Source organism: Bufo bufo, chromosome 6 (assembly GCF_905171765.1).
Source record: "Bufo bufo chromosome 6, aBufBuf1.1, whole genome shotgun sequence".
Taxonomy (NCBI): domain Eukaryota; kingdom Metazoa; phylum Chordata; class Amphibia; order Anura; family Bufonidae; genus Bufo; species Bufo bufo.
In genome coordinates, this window is record NC_053394.1 from 81,193,292 (window position 1) to 81,210,711 (window position 17,420).

The window sequence follows — 17,420 nt, forward strand, 5'->3', positions numbered from 1 at the left end:
GTGTGCATGACCACTAAACAATAGCTTATTAAAGATGTTGGCCACTTTCTGATGACATTTCCGACACTCCATAAACTGATGTTTAGTGGCATAGGAAACGCTAAAACACCTAATTCCTTAGCGCACCTCCCAAGCTGAAGCCCTCCACAGTCTATACGTAGGGTACCATGTGTAAAGCTCTGAGGATGGCGGTGGTTATGTGATTTATCCACATGAATGTCTCCACAGCTGCGAAGATACAGGCAGCAGAATGTCTTGTATCTGAGCACATGCTGGAGGCATTCAGTGCCTGTGAAGAAGCGGATAATGCAGTGGAGGTGGTCACGTATGTTTGTCTGTGGTAACATTGGGTAGAAGGGAAGCTTCAACTTGGGAGCTGCAGTAAGGAATGACAGTGTTACGTGCATCGCTGCAGCCAATAACCAGCCTCAGAGTCGACATGTCCCCAAGTGGCACATCACTACTTGGTGACAAGAAAGACACTTGGGGACATACAGACTGGCTGCAGTGGTGTACATTACCCTGTCTGTACAGAAGTTGACAGATAGGGACCAGAAGACCAGTGCAGAGAGACGTGGGGTTGAGAGACGTGGGGTTGAGAGACGCGGGGTTGAGAGACGCGGGGTTGAGAGACGCGGGGTTGAGAGACGCGGGGTTGAGAGACGCGGGGTTGAGAGACGCGGGGTTGAGAGACGCGGGGTTGAGAGACGCGGGGTTGAGAGACGCGGGGTTGAGAGACGCGGGGTTGAGAGACGCGGGGTTGAGAGACGCGGGGTTGAGAGACGCGGGGTTGAGAGACGCGGGGTTGAGAGACGCGGGGTTGAGAGACGCGGGGTTGAGAGACGCGGGGTTGAGAGACGCGGGGTTGAGAGACGCGGGGTTGAGAGACGCGGGGTTGAGAGGGATTGGGTTAGGTCAGAATCTATTCCAGGCTGGGGAGCAAATAAAAAAAAAAACTATCCTGAACACCACTTTAAGGTATATAATTTATTTTATATGACTACTGATTTTTCTCCCCATCTGCTGTAATAATGTCATACATTTAAGAATGTGGGGGAGGGGGTGTTCTTGGCCCTTATCCTTTAATAAACAAACCCAACAGAAAAAAATACTGACTGGGGTGTAGATGAGTTATGATTTATAGGTAATGAATTCACCCACAACATGAAGGAAATTCAATACCTGACAAATGCTCCCAGACCCCTCTGTCTCTTTACATCTAAGTTTCCAGCAGCTCGAAAGCATTATAGTCTTGAAGAAAATCAGTTAGAGAAACAGACAATTATTACAGTCAGCATGCTTGGACTAATTGGCAGACTTTCTTCTCATTAATGTTACACATATCTTCCAGACACGTCATTTCAGCTTAAAATATCTTTTTAATCTTTATAATGAACCCAGCTTGAAAAATAAGTCTCTACATTTTCAAACATATACAAATGTGAGAAAAAGTTTGAGTACATCCTGCTTCACATTCAGATACATCTTGCCTGAAAGTCTTGTTAGGATGAAGTGATCATAAAAATTGTCAATTTTCTTCATGAAAGTAGTTTCACTTAGACATATTTAACTGTGTTTTCCGGGGATGATGATTTTTATGTATGTAAAAATAAAAAATAATAATAAAAAAATAAAAGTTGTAATGACTTCACTGATCCCCTGGTGCTGCGGTCTCGCCGCTGTTCATTTGCTCCTTTTCACTTCTTGGTCTCAGGCCTGACATGGGGGAAATGGCTTGGATTCCACACCAAAGGTGGATGTATACGGGACAATAATTGGGAACAAACGTTCCTGCAATGCTCATTCCCAACAATCTGCCCGTCTAAAGGTGCCACCGATCACCCAATGAATGAGCGAAACACTCGTTCATCAGGTGATCCTACCGTTCCTGCAGGCAACTAGCGATCGCTTGTCCTCTGACTGTGGAGGTGATCGCTGCGTGTAAATGCAGCCCTTCAGCTCCACTTAACGAGCAGCCAACTATCGGTAAGGAACGCTTCCTTCCCAACAATTGGCTGTTCCCCAGCGAGTGTAAATGCGCCTTTACCAAATGACTGGCTGAGGAGGATTAACTCTGTGGCCAGTGACTGGTAGCAGTGACACGGCAGCACCCTGGAGGATCGGTGAGTATTAATAATTTGAGTTTATTTTTCAATTTTTATTCTGACTCTGTTGTTAAAAAAATAAATCATCTCCAGACTCCTAGCACCCCGACAATACGTTGTTTTCCCAAGCTCCAGCATCATCCAATGAGTACTGGTTACTACAGTAATGCTCCCATTCAAGTGCTAGTGAAAACAGCTGATCAGTGGGGTATGCTCGTTTAAAGGAGTTGTCCAGGTTCAGAGCTGAACCCGGGCATGCCCATAATTTCACGCAGGCAGCACCCCATGCTGCGATGCGCTCCCTTACCCTGCGCTGGATCGCGCAGGGCAAGCTATCTTTTATTTACAATAACACATTGCCGGGTGAAGGCTTCCACCCAGCAGTTTGTTTGGTGATGTTTAGCGCTGCCCTAGCCGTTTTACACAAAATGCTCCGATGCTAACATCAGGGGGGGGCTGCATGGTTGAAATTATGGGTATGTCCGGGTTCAGCTCTGAACTCAGACAACCCCTTTAAACGAGCATACCCCACTGAGATTGGAGGGGAGCAGCACTGTAGTAACCAGTACTCATTGGATGATGCTGGAACTCCAGAAAATACCTTTGCCCTGCGCGATTTAGCGCAGGGCAAAGGAGAGCATCGGAGCATGAACTGCTCCAATGCTCAAGTCAGGGGGGCTGCCTGGGTGAAAATAGGCGTATGTCCGGGTTAAGCTCTAAACCCGGACAACCCCTTTAACCCCTGCCAACTAGCTTCGTCATGAGGCAGTCAATCAATTAAAAGGGTTTTCCAGGATTTTGATACTGACGACCTATCCTCATCAGTATCTGCTCAGTGGGGGTCCAACACATGGAACCCCCACTGATCAGCAGCGTACATTGTACAGTGGCTGTGCTTGGTATTGCTCTCAGCCCTATGTACTTGAATGGGGCTGAGCTGCTCCTAGGCCACGTGACACATGCGCGTGTAGTCACTCGGCCGAGGAATAGTAGAGGGAAGGCAGCGGCACTCAAAGGAGTGCCCCTGCCTTCTCAAACAGCTGATTAGCAGGGGTCCCAGGTATCAGGCCCCCACTGGTCAGATACTGATGACCTATCCATCCTATCATCAGTAAAAGAATCTCAGAAAATCCCTTTAAAGAATCAACTGACTCAGGATAAAGGAAAGTATATGAAATATATTGTATTCTTATTATCACCAACTGCATCACTGAATGAGATAAAAATAGAAGCAAACCTTGAAGTACTGCAAAGGGTTATGTAGCTGAACCAACATTACCTGCTCCATGTCTGTGCTCTTCCGCTTTCTGGTGGGCCTTGATATTTTCACAGTTACAGCTGAGTCATCCCCATGATGTTTTACTTCCATTCTGTTAGGCTTCACTGGGCTAAAACGGATTTCCATCTGAGGTTTTGGAAATCTGCTGGTTTTTCCATTCTCTGTAGAAATCATAGAGGAGTCTAACACTGCATCTGTTCCATCCTGTGACTATAAAAAAAAAAAAGACACATCATGAAGTGTATATATATATATATATAACATGCTATATCTGACAGGGTGCAGCGATATTGGACATGCATTTTATTTAAATTTCAGAATATTGCCAGAAAGCAAAACGACTAGGATTCCATAAGATTTCTTTTACTTCATTCGATGCTCCTGGTTTAAAATGAAGTCCAAATACTGCCATTAATACGAGGCATATGATATACAATACTATTAATATCTGTCAGTAGCATTTTATTAGATGAAGACAAGGTACCATACCTTCCAACCATCCTGTCTTTCAAGGGATTGACCCCAAATGGGTTGCAAAGTGGCTGGGGCTTGTGTAAATAAGTATGAAGGCAGAACTGTCTCAAGATATATTACATTACTTGGGTCATAAGCTCAAGGTCAAACTGGCACTGAAAGTAAAAAGAGGCCACAAGACGACTTGGCAGGACCCAGACTTCTCTGTCATATCCTGCATTATCAATCAGGTTCTTGAAAATGTTACTTTAGGCGAGGCTGCTCCATCTTTTGCCAGTGTACACTCCTTAGAAGACTCACCTGAGTGTCAGATGCAGAATCATCAGTGCCACAAGTGGATAGTTTCTCTTCTTGGCCAGGCATTGTAGTCTCACCTTGTGTCTTCACCACCTATGCCACCAAGTACCAAGATAACAACGTTAAACACAGACAGAGACATTACTAGCATTATTACTATTTCTAAGAAGAATATACATGATATACAACCAAAAATACTAGGAAGCACCTCTAGCCCTTAGCCATACAGTCACATTTACAAACATTTGTGAAACAACAGCTCATTCTAAAGAGACCACGGCTTTCCAGCGTGCTCCTGTCAGGGTCCAGTCACACGTCTGTATTTCTGGGTCCGCATCCGTTCTGCAATTTTGCGGAACGGGTGCGGACCTATTCATTTCAATGGGTCTGCAAAAGATGCGAACAGCACAACGTGTGCTGTCCACATCCTTAGTTCCATTCCACGGCCCCGTAAAAAAGATAGAGAATGTCCTTTTCTTGTCCGCAATCGTGGACAAGAATAGGCATTCCTACCTAGGGCTGGTCGTGTGCGTTCCACAAAGTTATGTGGAGTGATGAATCATACCGCTCTATCTGGCAGTCTGATGGACGAGTCTGGGTTTGGTGAATGCCAGGAGAACATTACCTGTCTGACTGCTTTGTGCCAACTGTAAAGTTTGGTGGAGAAGGGATAATGCTATGGGGGTTGTTTTTCAGGGGTTGTTTTCCAGGAAAGGAAAATCTTAATACTTCAGCATACAAGACATTTTGGAGAATTGTATGCTTCCAACTTTGTTAGAAAAGTTTGGGGAAGGCACTTTTCTGTTCCAGCATGACTGTGCCCCAGTGCACAAAATGAGGTCTATAAATCCATAGTTGGGCGAGTTTGGTGAGGAAGAACTTGACTGGACCACACAGAGACCTGACCTCAACCTCATCAAACACATTTGGGATGAACTAGAATCGGGATTGTGAGCCAGGCCCTCTTCTCCAATATTAGAGTCCTAACTCACAAATGCTGATATGAATAAATGGGCAAAAATTCCCACAGACGCACTCCGAATTCTTGTAGAAAGGCTTCTCAGGGAATATCTATCAACCATCTAATCTAATGTAATCTATCCACATGGCCAGTACAGTCTACACAGGAGAAAATATAGGCTGTACTGTTGATGCAGCTGGATTACATATAATAAATAGTAAAATGCTATTTAAAAAGGTTAAAATTTGAGGTGACCATTAACCATTCTGATATTACGGTAATCAGCTCAAATGTTTACATTGGCAGAAATCCATGTGAACTATATTTATAGAAATTTACAGAAATGTATTCTCATCTTGACAGCTTTTTTGCAGTATTTTGCAGCTGCAGCTAAAATGCTCTGCCTACTATAGGAATGTCCACCCTTTAACATCACGTCATTTATAGGTCCACCATTATGTGCTGAATAATTTCTTAAAGAGGACTTTTCAAGGGTTTGTGTGTTAGAAACTGGTATGCTTACCAGTAGGGCGGCCCCTACAGATGCAAGAACTTTTTTTTCTAAAATAGCTCTCAGTTCCGTTGCTGTTTTTGGCACCTGATATGTTAATTTTTTTTTAATTCAGATATTTTTTTATTGACAATAATGTTATTATAGATACACATTAACCCTTTCAGGACCAAGCCATTTTTCACCTTTCTGCCCAGGCCATTTTTAGTGTCACTTTATGTGGTAATAACTTTAAAACGCTTTTACTTATCCAGGCCATTCTGAGATTGTTTTCTAGTCACATATTGTCATTTCATGACAGTGGTAAAATTGAGTCCAAAAATTAGATTTTTATTTATAAAAAAAAAAAATCAACTTTACCAAATATTTGGAAAAATTTGCAAATTTCCACATTTCAATTTCTCTTTTATAATAGATAGTAATAACTCCAAAAATAGTTACCGTACTACTTTACATTCCCCATATGTCTACTTGAAGTTTGGATCATTTTGTGAATTAAATTTTATTTTTTGGGGATGTTAGAAGGCTTAGAAGTTTAAAAGCAAATCTTGAAATTTTTCAGAAAATTTCGAAAACCTACTATTTGAGGACCAGTTCAGGTCTGAAGTCACTTTGTGAGGCTTACATAATAGAGACCACCCAAAAATGCCCACATTTGAGCAACTACACCCCTCAAGGTATTCAAAACTGATTTTACAAACTTTGTTAACCCTTTAGGTGTTCCACAAGAATTAATGGAAAATGGAGATGAAATTTCAGAACTTTTTTGGCAGATTTTGCATTTTAATAAATTTTTTCCACTAACAAAGCAAGGGTTAACAGCCAAACAAAACTCAATATTTATTGCCCTAATTCTGTAGTTTACAGAAACACCCCATATGTGGTCATAAACTGCTGTACGGGCACAAGGCAGGGCGCAGAAGAAAGGAACGTCATATGGTTTTTGGAAAGCAGATTTCACTGGGATCATTTTAAGCTGCCATGTCATATTTGAAGACCCCCTGATGCACCGGTAGAGTAGACACTCCCAATTAAAAAAAAACAATTTTGGAAACTACGGGATAAGGTGGCAGTTTTGTTGATACTATTTTAGGGTACATATGATTTTTGGTTGCTCTATATTACGCTTTTTGCGCGGCAAGATAAAAAATAGCTGTTTTGGCACAGTTTTTATTTTTTGTTATTTACAATGTTCATCTGAATGGTTAGATCATGTGGTATTTTTATAGAGCAGGTTGTTACGGATGCGGCGATACCTAATATGTATAATTTTATTTATTTATGTTTTACATAATAACAGCATTTTTGAATAAAAAAAAAATAATAATGTTTGTGTCTCCATATTCTGAGCCCTTTTTTTATTTTTTGGGCAATTGTCTTAGGTAGGTTCTCATTTTTTGCGGGATGATTGCGATTTGATTGGTACTATTTTGGGGTGCGTATTACTTTTTGATCCCTTGGTATTAAACTTTTTGTGATGTAAGGTGACAAAAATGACTTTTTTGACATTGTTTTTATTTTTTTACGGTGTTCACCTGCGAGGCTGGGTCATGTGATATTTTTTATAGAAGAGGTCGTTACGGATGTGGCAATAGCTAATATGTATACTTTTTTATTTATTTTTGTAAGTCTTACACAAAGATATTTTTGAAACAAAAAAATAATCATGTTTTAGTGTCTCCATAGTTTGAGAGCCATAGTTTTTTTTTATTTTTGGGGAGATGGGGCTCATTTTTTGCGAGATGAGGTGACTGTTAGATTGGTACTATTTTCGGGGGCATAGGCCTTTTTGATCGCTTGGTGTTGCACTTTTAGTGATGTAAGGTGATAAAAAAAAAAAGATTTTAGCACATTTTTTATTTCATATTTTTGACTGTGTCCACCGGAGGGGTTAGGTCATGTGATATTTTTATAGAGCCGGTCGATACGGACGCGGCGATACCTAATATGTCTACCTTTATTTTTTTTCCCCTATTTTTTAAAATATATATATTTTTTTACTTTATTTGGGGAAAAAGACGCCAATGTAATACACTTACAGCCTGCTTGCCTGTGAGATCCAGGGGGCTTGATCTCACAGGCTCTGCAGGAAGGCAGCCAAGATGCCTAAGGAAGGCATCAGGCTGCCTTCCCTGCCATTGGGTCCCCGTCACAGCAGCGCGGGGACCCGATGGCTGCTTCCTCCCTGCACGGACATCGCACATGCCACGGATATGCAGGGGTTAAGGCGCCAGCATCGGTGATTTCACCGATGCTGGCACATACAGCAGGGGTCCGGCTATCAGTGACTGCTGGACCCCTGCCGAGAATAGGGCGGGAGCAGCTCCTGCACCCGCCTGATCAGCGCGGCGTAAATGTACGGCACTGGGCGTTAAGCATATTGAGTCATAGTAAAAAATTAATCTATTTAGTACAATCTGCTGTGTACTGTCAAGTTATTTTATATATAAAAATGTATGTAAATACAGGTAATTCTGACCCCCAAACCACCGCTCCTTATCCCTTCCCCCATCCCCCCAAACCCTTACTCACTCCGGCAATAGCTCTCCTTCTTCTTTGCCCTCTAAATCATTATATGACTATGAGACAACCGGTTACTCCATAATTTCTCAAACTTCTGTGGGCATCCTCTTTTGAGGAATATAGCTTTTTCACACACCAGCATGCTATTAACTTTTACCCGGAATTCCTCCAGTGTCGGAGGGCTCGTCTCAATCCAGTGCAGGGCTATCAATTTTCAGGCTACATACAACAACCTTCCCAACGCAACCTTTATATATTTGTCTGCCCCTACCTTAAAGACTTAGCCTAATATACATATTTTGGGGTCTCTAGAAACCCTCACCGACAATGCCTGATGTAATGTCTCCAAAATACCTTTCCAGTACACGACTAGACTCTAACACTGCCACAGCATGAGAAGCGAGTCGGCTGGCTCCAACAAGCATCTTGGACACCTTGCGTCAGTTCTGACACCAATGTGGTGTAAAAATATTGGCGTTTTGTTCACTCTATGAGTAATGAAAAGTTGAGACAATGTCCTCTGTTCACTCAATGACACCAGCGGGACCGCTTCTAGAATGTCTTCCCATTGATCATGTGATATCACCCCCAAATCTCTCTCTCATTTCTTAATTCGTGTCAATGGATGAGAGTCCAAGAACTTATCCATTAGCAATGTGTAAAGCGCAGATATCAGACCTCTCTTATCTCCCCCTGTGAGCATAAATTTTTGGCCAGTCTCTAGTTTAATAATGTTAGTGCCTTTTTCAGCGTAGTGTCATACGCGTGGCGCAGTTGGAAATATTGGTAGAAGCTTGTGCGAGAGATCTGGAATTTCTCTTGTATATCCGTAAAGGACCTAAACACTCCAATATCTAATAGATCACCTATCCTAAGAATCCCCTTATTCTTCCAATCCTGCAGTCCTGACATAAAAAGAAATTCAGGTAAAAGGGGGTTGTTCCATAGCGGGGATAACTCGCTAATGCCCAAGGCACCTCTCTGCTGCTTAACCTTAGCCCATACTTTTTTCATAAGCCCTATAAGGGTCGATTTTCCTCCAGAATATGGATCCCTGTAGCCTTCAGTATCCACATTAGATCTCTCCCACCTATTTTTTGCTGCAGGATCTGACCAGTCATATCCACCAGCGTATAGTCCATCCGCCTTAAGATGCTGACACTGCGCTGCTAGATAATAGATCCAAGGATTTGGTACCACCAGACCCAAGTATTGATCTCGGTGGTCTACCAGGTGGTAGTGGGCACCCAATGGGCCCTTTCTATAGCATGTATTGAAGACAGTTCTTTGTCCCTGGAATTTGTGATGTAACCACATTTTCTATATATTCAGTAGCATTTGCCCCTTCTGTTATTTCTGGGATGCCCACTGTTCTGATATTATTACGGTGTGATCTATTTTCCAAATCATCAGCCTTGGCAAATAGGGCAGCAATATCTTGCCGTCGACTTAGTTGCCATCTTGAGAGGTCTAACCTCATCTTCCATCCCTGACACTCTTTTTTCTAGTTCTGAGGTTCTCTCATGTCTTATCAGAGATATATCTTCCCACAGACTGCCCACTTAAAGATTGAGGGCTTTGAGGGTGGTGTTACAACTGGCTACTGAGACCATAATATCTTTAAGGGTGGGCTCTTGTTCAGTGGGGTTGTGGTTTCTTTTGAAGTAGGGACCTGGCATCTATTATCTCTTTCCCCTTCTTCATCTGATGACAGTTTCTCCTGATCTGAAGAGGACATTGTCGCTGCACTGTGCAGTGGGACCAATCCCTCACCCCCTCCGACACCGTGGCAAATCTACTGAGACACGCTGCCGCGTATTTCAGGATGCTGGCAGGAGTTCTCTGAGGTGCGTCTCACTGCATGCGGCGGGGGCAGCGCAGCATCAGGTGGTTACAGTCGTCTCTCTGCTCCACTGTAACTCCGCCCCCTCATCAATATTCACCTCCATTTATTCTAAAACTCACTGGACTGGAGAGGCAGGGCTAAGTGTGATTTCAAGAGGCGGGGCTTACCAGTTTGTCGAGGGGCGGGCCATAGCGGGATGTAGGCCAGTCGCTGTAACGTCTCCCCTCATCAATATTCACCTGTATTCATTCTAAAGCTCCTTGCCCTGTGACGTCACCCGACTGGAGGGGCGGGGCTTAGCACGATGTTGGCCAGCCTAGTTACCGCCCCTCCATCCACTCCGCATAAATTTCTTATGCTGCCAGTGACGTCACCGGGCTCCCTGAGCAGCGGAAGAGGAAGCTTTGCTTGCCTGCAAGGGACCCGGTACGTCAATGAGGAGAAGAAAACAGTAACTTCCGGCCATGAATTTCAAAGATGAAAACGGGGCTGTAGAAATCTGTGGCAAAGGTACTACCTGCTTGTATGTAATGTGTATGCCACACTTGTACTGTTAGAGCAATATCCCCAATCCCAGACAACCCCTTTAATATATAGACAGTACATGGTAACCTCCTGAGTTCCCTCCGCTGGCAGCTACAGGAAGACAGAATGTTATCAATTAAAGGGGTTGTCATAAATGTCATTTAGTTGGGCGTCAACCTCTGGGACCCGCTTCTATCTCCAGAATGAGACTCCAAAGTGAACGGAAAGAACACTGTGCATGTGCAGCATCACCTCCATACACTTCTAAGGGACTTGTGAAAATAGCCAAGTGACCTCTTGGTCGTAGTAGAACTGGCTTAGTTGCCCATAGCAACCAATCACATTCCACATTCACACCAGCTTTGTTTTCTGATGACTGATGCCAAATATATTCAATTACATTTGAACAAAATCTTACAGTTTTTGCAATCCCAGAGTCTTCCTTCTCTGTGGCAGTAGCGGCTGAAGATTGGGGATGTTCCAGCTCTGCTAGTTTGTCCTGATACTCCTTGATCTTGGCCTCACTTGCAGCTAGTTGACTCTTTAGTTCTATCACAACGGAAGATTCCTGGGTTATTAATATAAAAAAGAGCATTAGAAAAAAAAAAAAACATGATGTAAGAAAAAAAACAAGATTTTTGTAAAACTTAACCAGTAAAATCTCTTTCTCGCTCTTCATTGGGGGACACAGAAACCGTGGTATAGCTATGTCCTCTAGGAGGCGTTAACACTAGTAAAAGCTGTTAGCGCCTCCCCTGGCAGCTATACCCCCTCCAGCCTGGAGAGAGAGCTTCAGTTTGTGAGAAGCAGTAGGAGAAGCAAGTGAACCCACGAAAAAACTTGGAACAGCAACAATAATGGCAAGAACCGAACTAGGTTCTAACCAGCAACAGCCACAACTGTGGCCGAACAACAATACTGGGTGGGTGCTGTGTCCCCCAATATAGAGCGAGAAAGAGATTTTACTGGTAAGTTTTACAAAAATCTTGTTTTCTCGCCCATATTCATTAGGGGACACAGAAACCGTGGGACGTCCGAGAGCAGTCCACAGGGAGGGAAAACCACAGACCCATGGAGCAAGTGCCCCTGCAGGCAACTAAGAACTGTCGCCTGCAAGACCACGCGGGCACGGATTGACAGTCGATGCTTAAGTATGAACCTGGTAATTTCTTGTGAACATGTGTAAGGAGGACCAGGAGCCACCTTACACAACTGTGCAGCCGAAGCGCGATTCCTCCTAGCCCAAGAAGTGCCCACCGCTTTCGGAGAGTGAGGCGTGACACCTAAGGGCGAAACCCTGCTCCGAACGCGGTAATCTGCAGCACTTGCAGACCGAATCCAACATGCAATCGCCTTTTGGAGGCCGCCAATCCCCAGCGAGGGCCCTCCTGAGAGAAAAATGGGGGTCCGTACGCCGAGAGGGACTGGAGGCTGCTTATAATGATTAGAGCACTGACAACGTCCATAATGTAACTCCCTTCCGTAGGGTGCGAAGGAAGGGACCGTGAAGGAAGGACAATTACTTAATTGATATGGAAGTCAGAGACCACCTTCGGGAGAAGAAGGAATGGGCCGGAGAACCGCCTTAGCCTTGGAAGAACCATGTAGGGGGATCTTGCAAGATTGCACCCCCAATGTAGACACCCGCCTGAGGGATGTAATAGCCACAAGAAAAAACTACCCCTACGACAGGAGCCGGAGTGAGAACTCCCGCAAGGGCTCCAGGGGAGAGGACTGGAACGCCGAGAGAACTATATTCAGATCCCAAGGCTGTAAGGACGGTACAGAGGAACTGTATGTGCTGCTCCTTGAAGGAAGATTCCCATGGGCACCAGGGGAACCAGAGGACGCTGGAAAGCTGCCCAAGACATAAGCGCCAACACCTGACCCATCAAGGAACCAAGGGCTAAACCAAGGGCCAACCCTGAAAGTAGAAAGAAAACCACAAAAGTGAGAGGATGTCTCGGCTTCATAGAAGCCCCGGAAGGACCTCCAGGTCCCATAATAGATCCTGGGCGATGCAGGCTTCCTGGCCTGAATCATAGTGCGGAAGACATCCGCCGAAAAACCTTCTCCACGTCAGAATGGCAGTCTCAATAGCCACGCCGTCATTGAAATGGTCATGTAAGACCGGACCCCTTGAAAGGAGGACGTCTCTGAGTGGCAGTGACCAAGGGACGTCTCCAGGAGAACGAGGTCGGCATACCACGCGCGACAGGTCAGTTCGGAGCGACTAGGATATGTCTGAATGTCCTCCATCCGGATCTTCCGTAGAACCCTGAGAAGGAGGGGAAGAAACGCGTAGGAGGGGGGACTCCCGCCAAGGAGAATCAGGGCCTCCATGACGCATGCTTCCGGAACTCTGGCTCTGGAGAGAAAGGTGGGAAGCTTTTGTGTAGATACCGTTAGCCCACCCGGACCAATGGAAGAGTCCCTGTAGGAGGAAGAATGTGGAGGGCGCCACAGCCCACCAGTTGGGACCGGATCGTGTCTGGAATGGAAAGCCACCAGACGAATACCCCGTGTAACGCAGGTGAGGGAAGGTAGCAACGTAGGAACTACCAAGGCATACGGGGTGACTAAGAACAATGAGCCAGAGGAGGAAAAGACAGGAAAAGGATAGGCTAGGACTAAGCCCACAGCCTGTCTAAGACCGACGCTATACAGAAGTAGCCAAGGATCAAGTGGCCGTGCAAAAAAACTCTGCCTTAGAAGAAAGCCAGGCAAGGGAAGTCACACTGCATTGCTAGCCCTATACCCCAGCAGAGGAGGGGAACACCCGTAGAAGCCACCGAATCCGGTGCTAAAGAGTCCACCGCCTGGCGAAGGGCTGTGCAGTAAGAACCCAAGCATGTAGTGGGTGTAGTGGTAGCCAGCGCTTGCCCCGTCAGCGCAAAACTGAGGGGGAGGCCCGATACTATTCGTAGAAGCCACGTGAAACACTGCACCAGTTACGTGGAGCTAACCTTAAAATTCTACCTGGAAGGGTGCTGAGCTGGCGCAACTGCCAAGCTAGCTCCAGGGTAGGACCCCTACCAGAGGGGGATGTCCCACTGCAGCGACCATGAACTCGAACATTAGCGAAAAGCTGCACCGGTGGAGGAAAACAAGCTGTAGGAGCTAAACCAGAGTTGCCAGCATAACCACTTCCCCAGAGAAGGGGGAGTGGTGGATAGAGAATACGGAGTCAGTGAAAAAAAGTCGACTCGCTGGAACGTACTCACTAGATATGTGCAACAGAGTATGTATTACATATTGATGCGGACAATATCAGGACCGACTGGAGCAACGAAGGCCCATGGAGATGGGGGGGGGGGTCTGTAGGACACACAAGTGATGCTAGGAACCCCCTGGGTAGACAGATGATGTTATAATCATGCGCAAAACCAGCACCAAAAGAAGGATGCAATGAGGAATAGCCACCGTGTCCACTGGTGGCACCCATATAGCACTAGGGTAAGAGTGCCGGGCACCTGCGAGTACCGACTGTTGTCACGCCCTCTTGGAAATAAGTGAAGGCACCTAGAGCCGTGGTGCCGCAGAATTGCAGCATGTGAAGATGTTTAGTTATTCCCCGCTAGTGGATCACTAGCGGGAGGGGGAAATGCGACAGAAGCACAGTGATGTGCAACACTCCGCCTATGGAAGGATAGAGCAACAGTCGGAACCGCATTCAATGGTAGTGCAATTAGCTACCTAACGAAGGTGTAAGCATACGGCAAGTACTGGTCAGTGGTAGGGAGAATACCCCACCTATGAAGGGGGGCGAATGCCCATGGCGAGAACTAGCGCATATGGCGGGTGCTGTACCCCGTGGAGTGCAATAGTGCACCTAAGTAAGGGGGTAATGCATACAGCACACAATGTAACCAGTCATAATGTCATCGCGCCACCGATGGATCTGCATATGGCAGGTCCCGTACCCCAAGTCATTGTACTTCGTCCACCTATGGCAGATACTGTATCCTGAAGTAGTGCAGTTACTCCGCCTAAGAAAGAGGGGAAATGCATACGACAGTACTGCTGGCCAGCTAGACGCAATCTCTGGAAGATTGCTTCGGACTCATGTCAGGGTCCGAATCAGAGATTCTCCCCCCTTCCTGGACGGACCCTCCCCAGTGAGGGAGGGTGTGTCTGAGCATGATTTAGGGTGGAAGAGTGGGGGAGCGGAAATATTCGAGGAGAAAGATGTCCTGCTGCGATTTGCTTGCGCGTAGAGCTACCCTTCAGAATCTCGCCCCTGGCAGTTGTGGACTGCGCAGGCAGGGACTTATCAACCAAACCACCTGAGGGTGGAACGGGAACTCCCAGAGGTCTCTCAACCGGATTGCGAAGGCTGTGCATTATCAACCAAAGAACCCTGGAGGGTGGATGGGAGGTTCCAGCGGACCCCACTGGATTGCGCAGGTGGAGAATTATCAACCAACAACCCAGGAGGGTGGATTGGGAATCCCAGAGGTTCTCCACTGTATGGTGCAGGTGGAGAATTATCAACCAAACAGCCTCGGAGGACGGATTGGGATCCTGCAGTGGTCCTTCACTGGATTGCGCAGGTGGAGAATCATCAACCAAAAACGGCCCTGGAGGGCGGATTGGGAACTATGCGAGGTCCCCCTTACCCGAGACAGGACACAGGCCCAGTGTGGGACCACACAGACCGGATGGCCCTGCGGCTGAGGAGGGGGACCCGTATGGACGCACATTTCCTTTATTATTATTATTAATATTATTCTATATATATAGGGTGGGCCATTTATATGGATACACCTTAATAAAATGGGAATGGTTGATGATATTAACTTCCTGTTTGTGGCACATTAGTATATGTGAGGGGGGGGGGAAACTTTTCAAGATGGGTGGTGACCATGGCGGCCATTTTGAAGTCAGCCATTTTGAATCCAACTTTTGTTTTTCCAATAGGAAGAGGGTCATGTGACACATCAAACTTATTGGGAATTTCACAAGAAAAACAATGGTGCGGTTTTAACGTAACTTTATTCTTTCATGAGTTATTTACAAGTTTCTGACCACTTATAAAATGTGTTCAATGTGCTGCCCATTGTGTTGGATTGTCAATGCAACCCTCTTCTCCCACTCTTCACACACTGATAGCAACACCGCAGGAGAAATGTTAGCACAGGCTTCCAGTATCCGTAGTTTCAGGTGCTGCACATCTTGTATCTTCACAGATAGTGAAGATACAAAGATAGTGGGGCCATTCTTCATCAATGGAAACCTCAAGGCCACTGGATATGCGAAATTGCTACATGATGATGTGTTTCCCTCTTTATGCACTGAAGCTGGCACGTTCCCTGAGTTTTTCCAGCAAGATGGTGCACCACCACATTATGGGTGTCAGGTCCGAGCATTCCTAGATGAACAGTTTCCTGGAAAGTGGTTTGGTCATCGTGGGCCAGTTGAATGGCCCCCAAGGTCTCCCGATCTGACCCCCTTAGACTTTTATCTTTGGAGTCATCTGAAGGCAATTGTCTATGCTGTGAAGATACAAGATTCTCCTGCGGTGTTGCTATCAGTGTGTGAAGAGTGGGAGAAGCGGGTTGCATTGACAATTCAACACAATGGGCAGCACATTGAACACATTTTATAAGTGGTCAGAAACTTGTAAATAACTCATGAAAGAATAAAGTTACGTTAAAACCAAGCACACCATTGTTTTTCTTGTGAAATTTCCAATAAGTTTGATGTGTCACATGACCCTCTTCCTATTGAAAAAACAAAAGTTGGATTCAAAATGGCCACCATGGTCACCACCCATCTTGAAAAGTTTCCCCCCTCACATTTACTAATGTTCCACAAACAGGAAGTTAATATCACCAACCATTCCCATTTTATTAAGGTGTATCCATATAAATGGCCCACCGTGTGTATATATTTTTTTTAAACTAGGAAGTCGGCCTCAATGACAAGAGGCAGGAAGGGGTTAAATCTTCCACTCATGCACAGTGTACTTAGGGGAAGAGCCCCAGATAATCAGGTGCCGGCCTAAGAATGGTGGGTGGCCATGAAGGGTTAAGGCAGTCTCAAGACCGGTGGCTCAGCAGGTGACTGGGGGAGGGGGAGAAGGGCGGGAAGAGTTTGCGCCAGAGTGCCCCCCCCCCCTTCCCAGGGACAAAGGCTGCGGCCCAGCAAGCCGCTGTGCCACTGAATGCTGCACCGGCCGTGTCACAGACCGGCCGGACTGACTGGGGTCGTTCACCACGCTGGCCGGGCAGTTGATAGTGCGGGTGGGGCAGAGAAAAGTGCGGGCCGGAACACCGATGCGGTGCACGGCCGATCGCGCTGCAGTTAACCCCTTCTGGAGCGGTGCGCTGGCGTCTGCTCCAAGGGGTGTAAATGTGGGAGGTGTCGGGAAGCGGAGCCTCCTCCACATGTGTGACTGAGCGCCTCGGACTAGCGGTGCGCTCGGTCCCCGTATGCCCTGCTGGCCGCCATATTTTGAGCGGGGCGGCAAAAATTGCGGTCGGAGCACCGAAGCGGTGCCGGCCAAACGCAGGGCGGTTAACCCCCTCCGGAGCGCCACATAATCACTTCCCCTGGCGTCCGCTCCCGAAGGGGTGGAGAAGGGTAGATGCCGCCTTGTCGGGGAATGGGAGCTGTGCTTCGCTCCCTGCATGTTAATACGGACCCAGCAGACATTATTTTCTCCACTCAAATCATCAACCAAACGGCCTGTGCCAGAGGGGAATGCTTCATGCTGGAATGGCTGCAGGTGCTTGGCTATGCTGAAACCCTGTCTGTTCGCAGACTATTGCCACCACGAGGGAGGGGGAGACCAATCCAAAGGGTTAAACATACTCACCTAGTCCCGTGTACTCACCTCTCTTCTCTTTCCTGCCGCCATCTTCACCCCTCCTCTGGTCCAGCAGGGTCACCCCTTC

General features: G+C 46.3%; 1 protein-coding gene across 2 annotated transcripts in view; it reads right to left on the reverse strand.

Moving 5' to 3' along the window:
- The window catches only part of KIF20B (kinesin family member 20B), a 146,661-nt gene that overhangs the window by 15,147 nt on the left and 114,094 nt on the right, over nt 1–17,420 (reverse strand). For both annotated transcript variants that reach the window (XM_040436643.1, XM_040436645.1), the window contains exons 28-30: nt 10,940–11,089; nt 4,159–4,248; nt 3,390–3,594 (exon numbers count right to left, since the gene is read on the reverse strand). In XM_040436643.1, the coding sequence (XP_040292577.1) occupies nt 3,390–3,594; nt 4,159–4,248; nt 10,940–11,089 (445 nt within the window). The remainder of the gene's footprint in view (nt 1–3,389; nt 3,595–4,158; nt 4,249–10,939; nt 11,090–17,420) is intronic.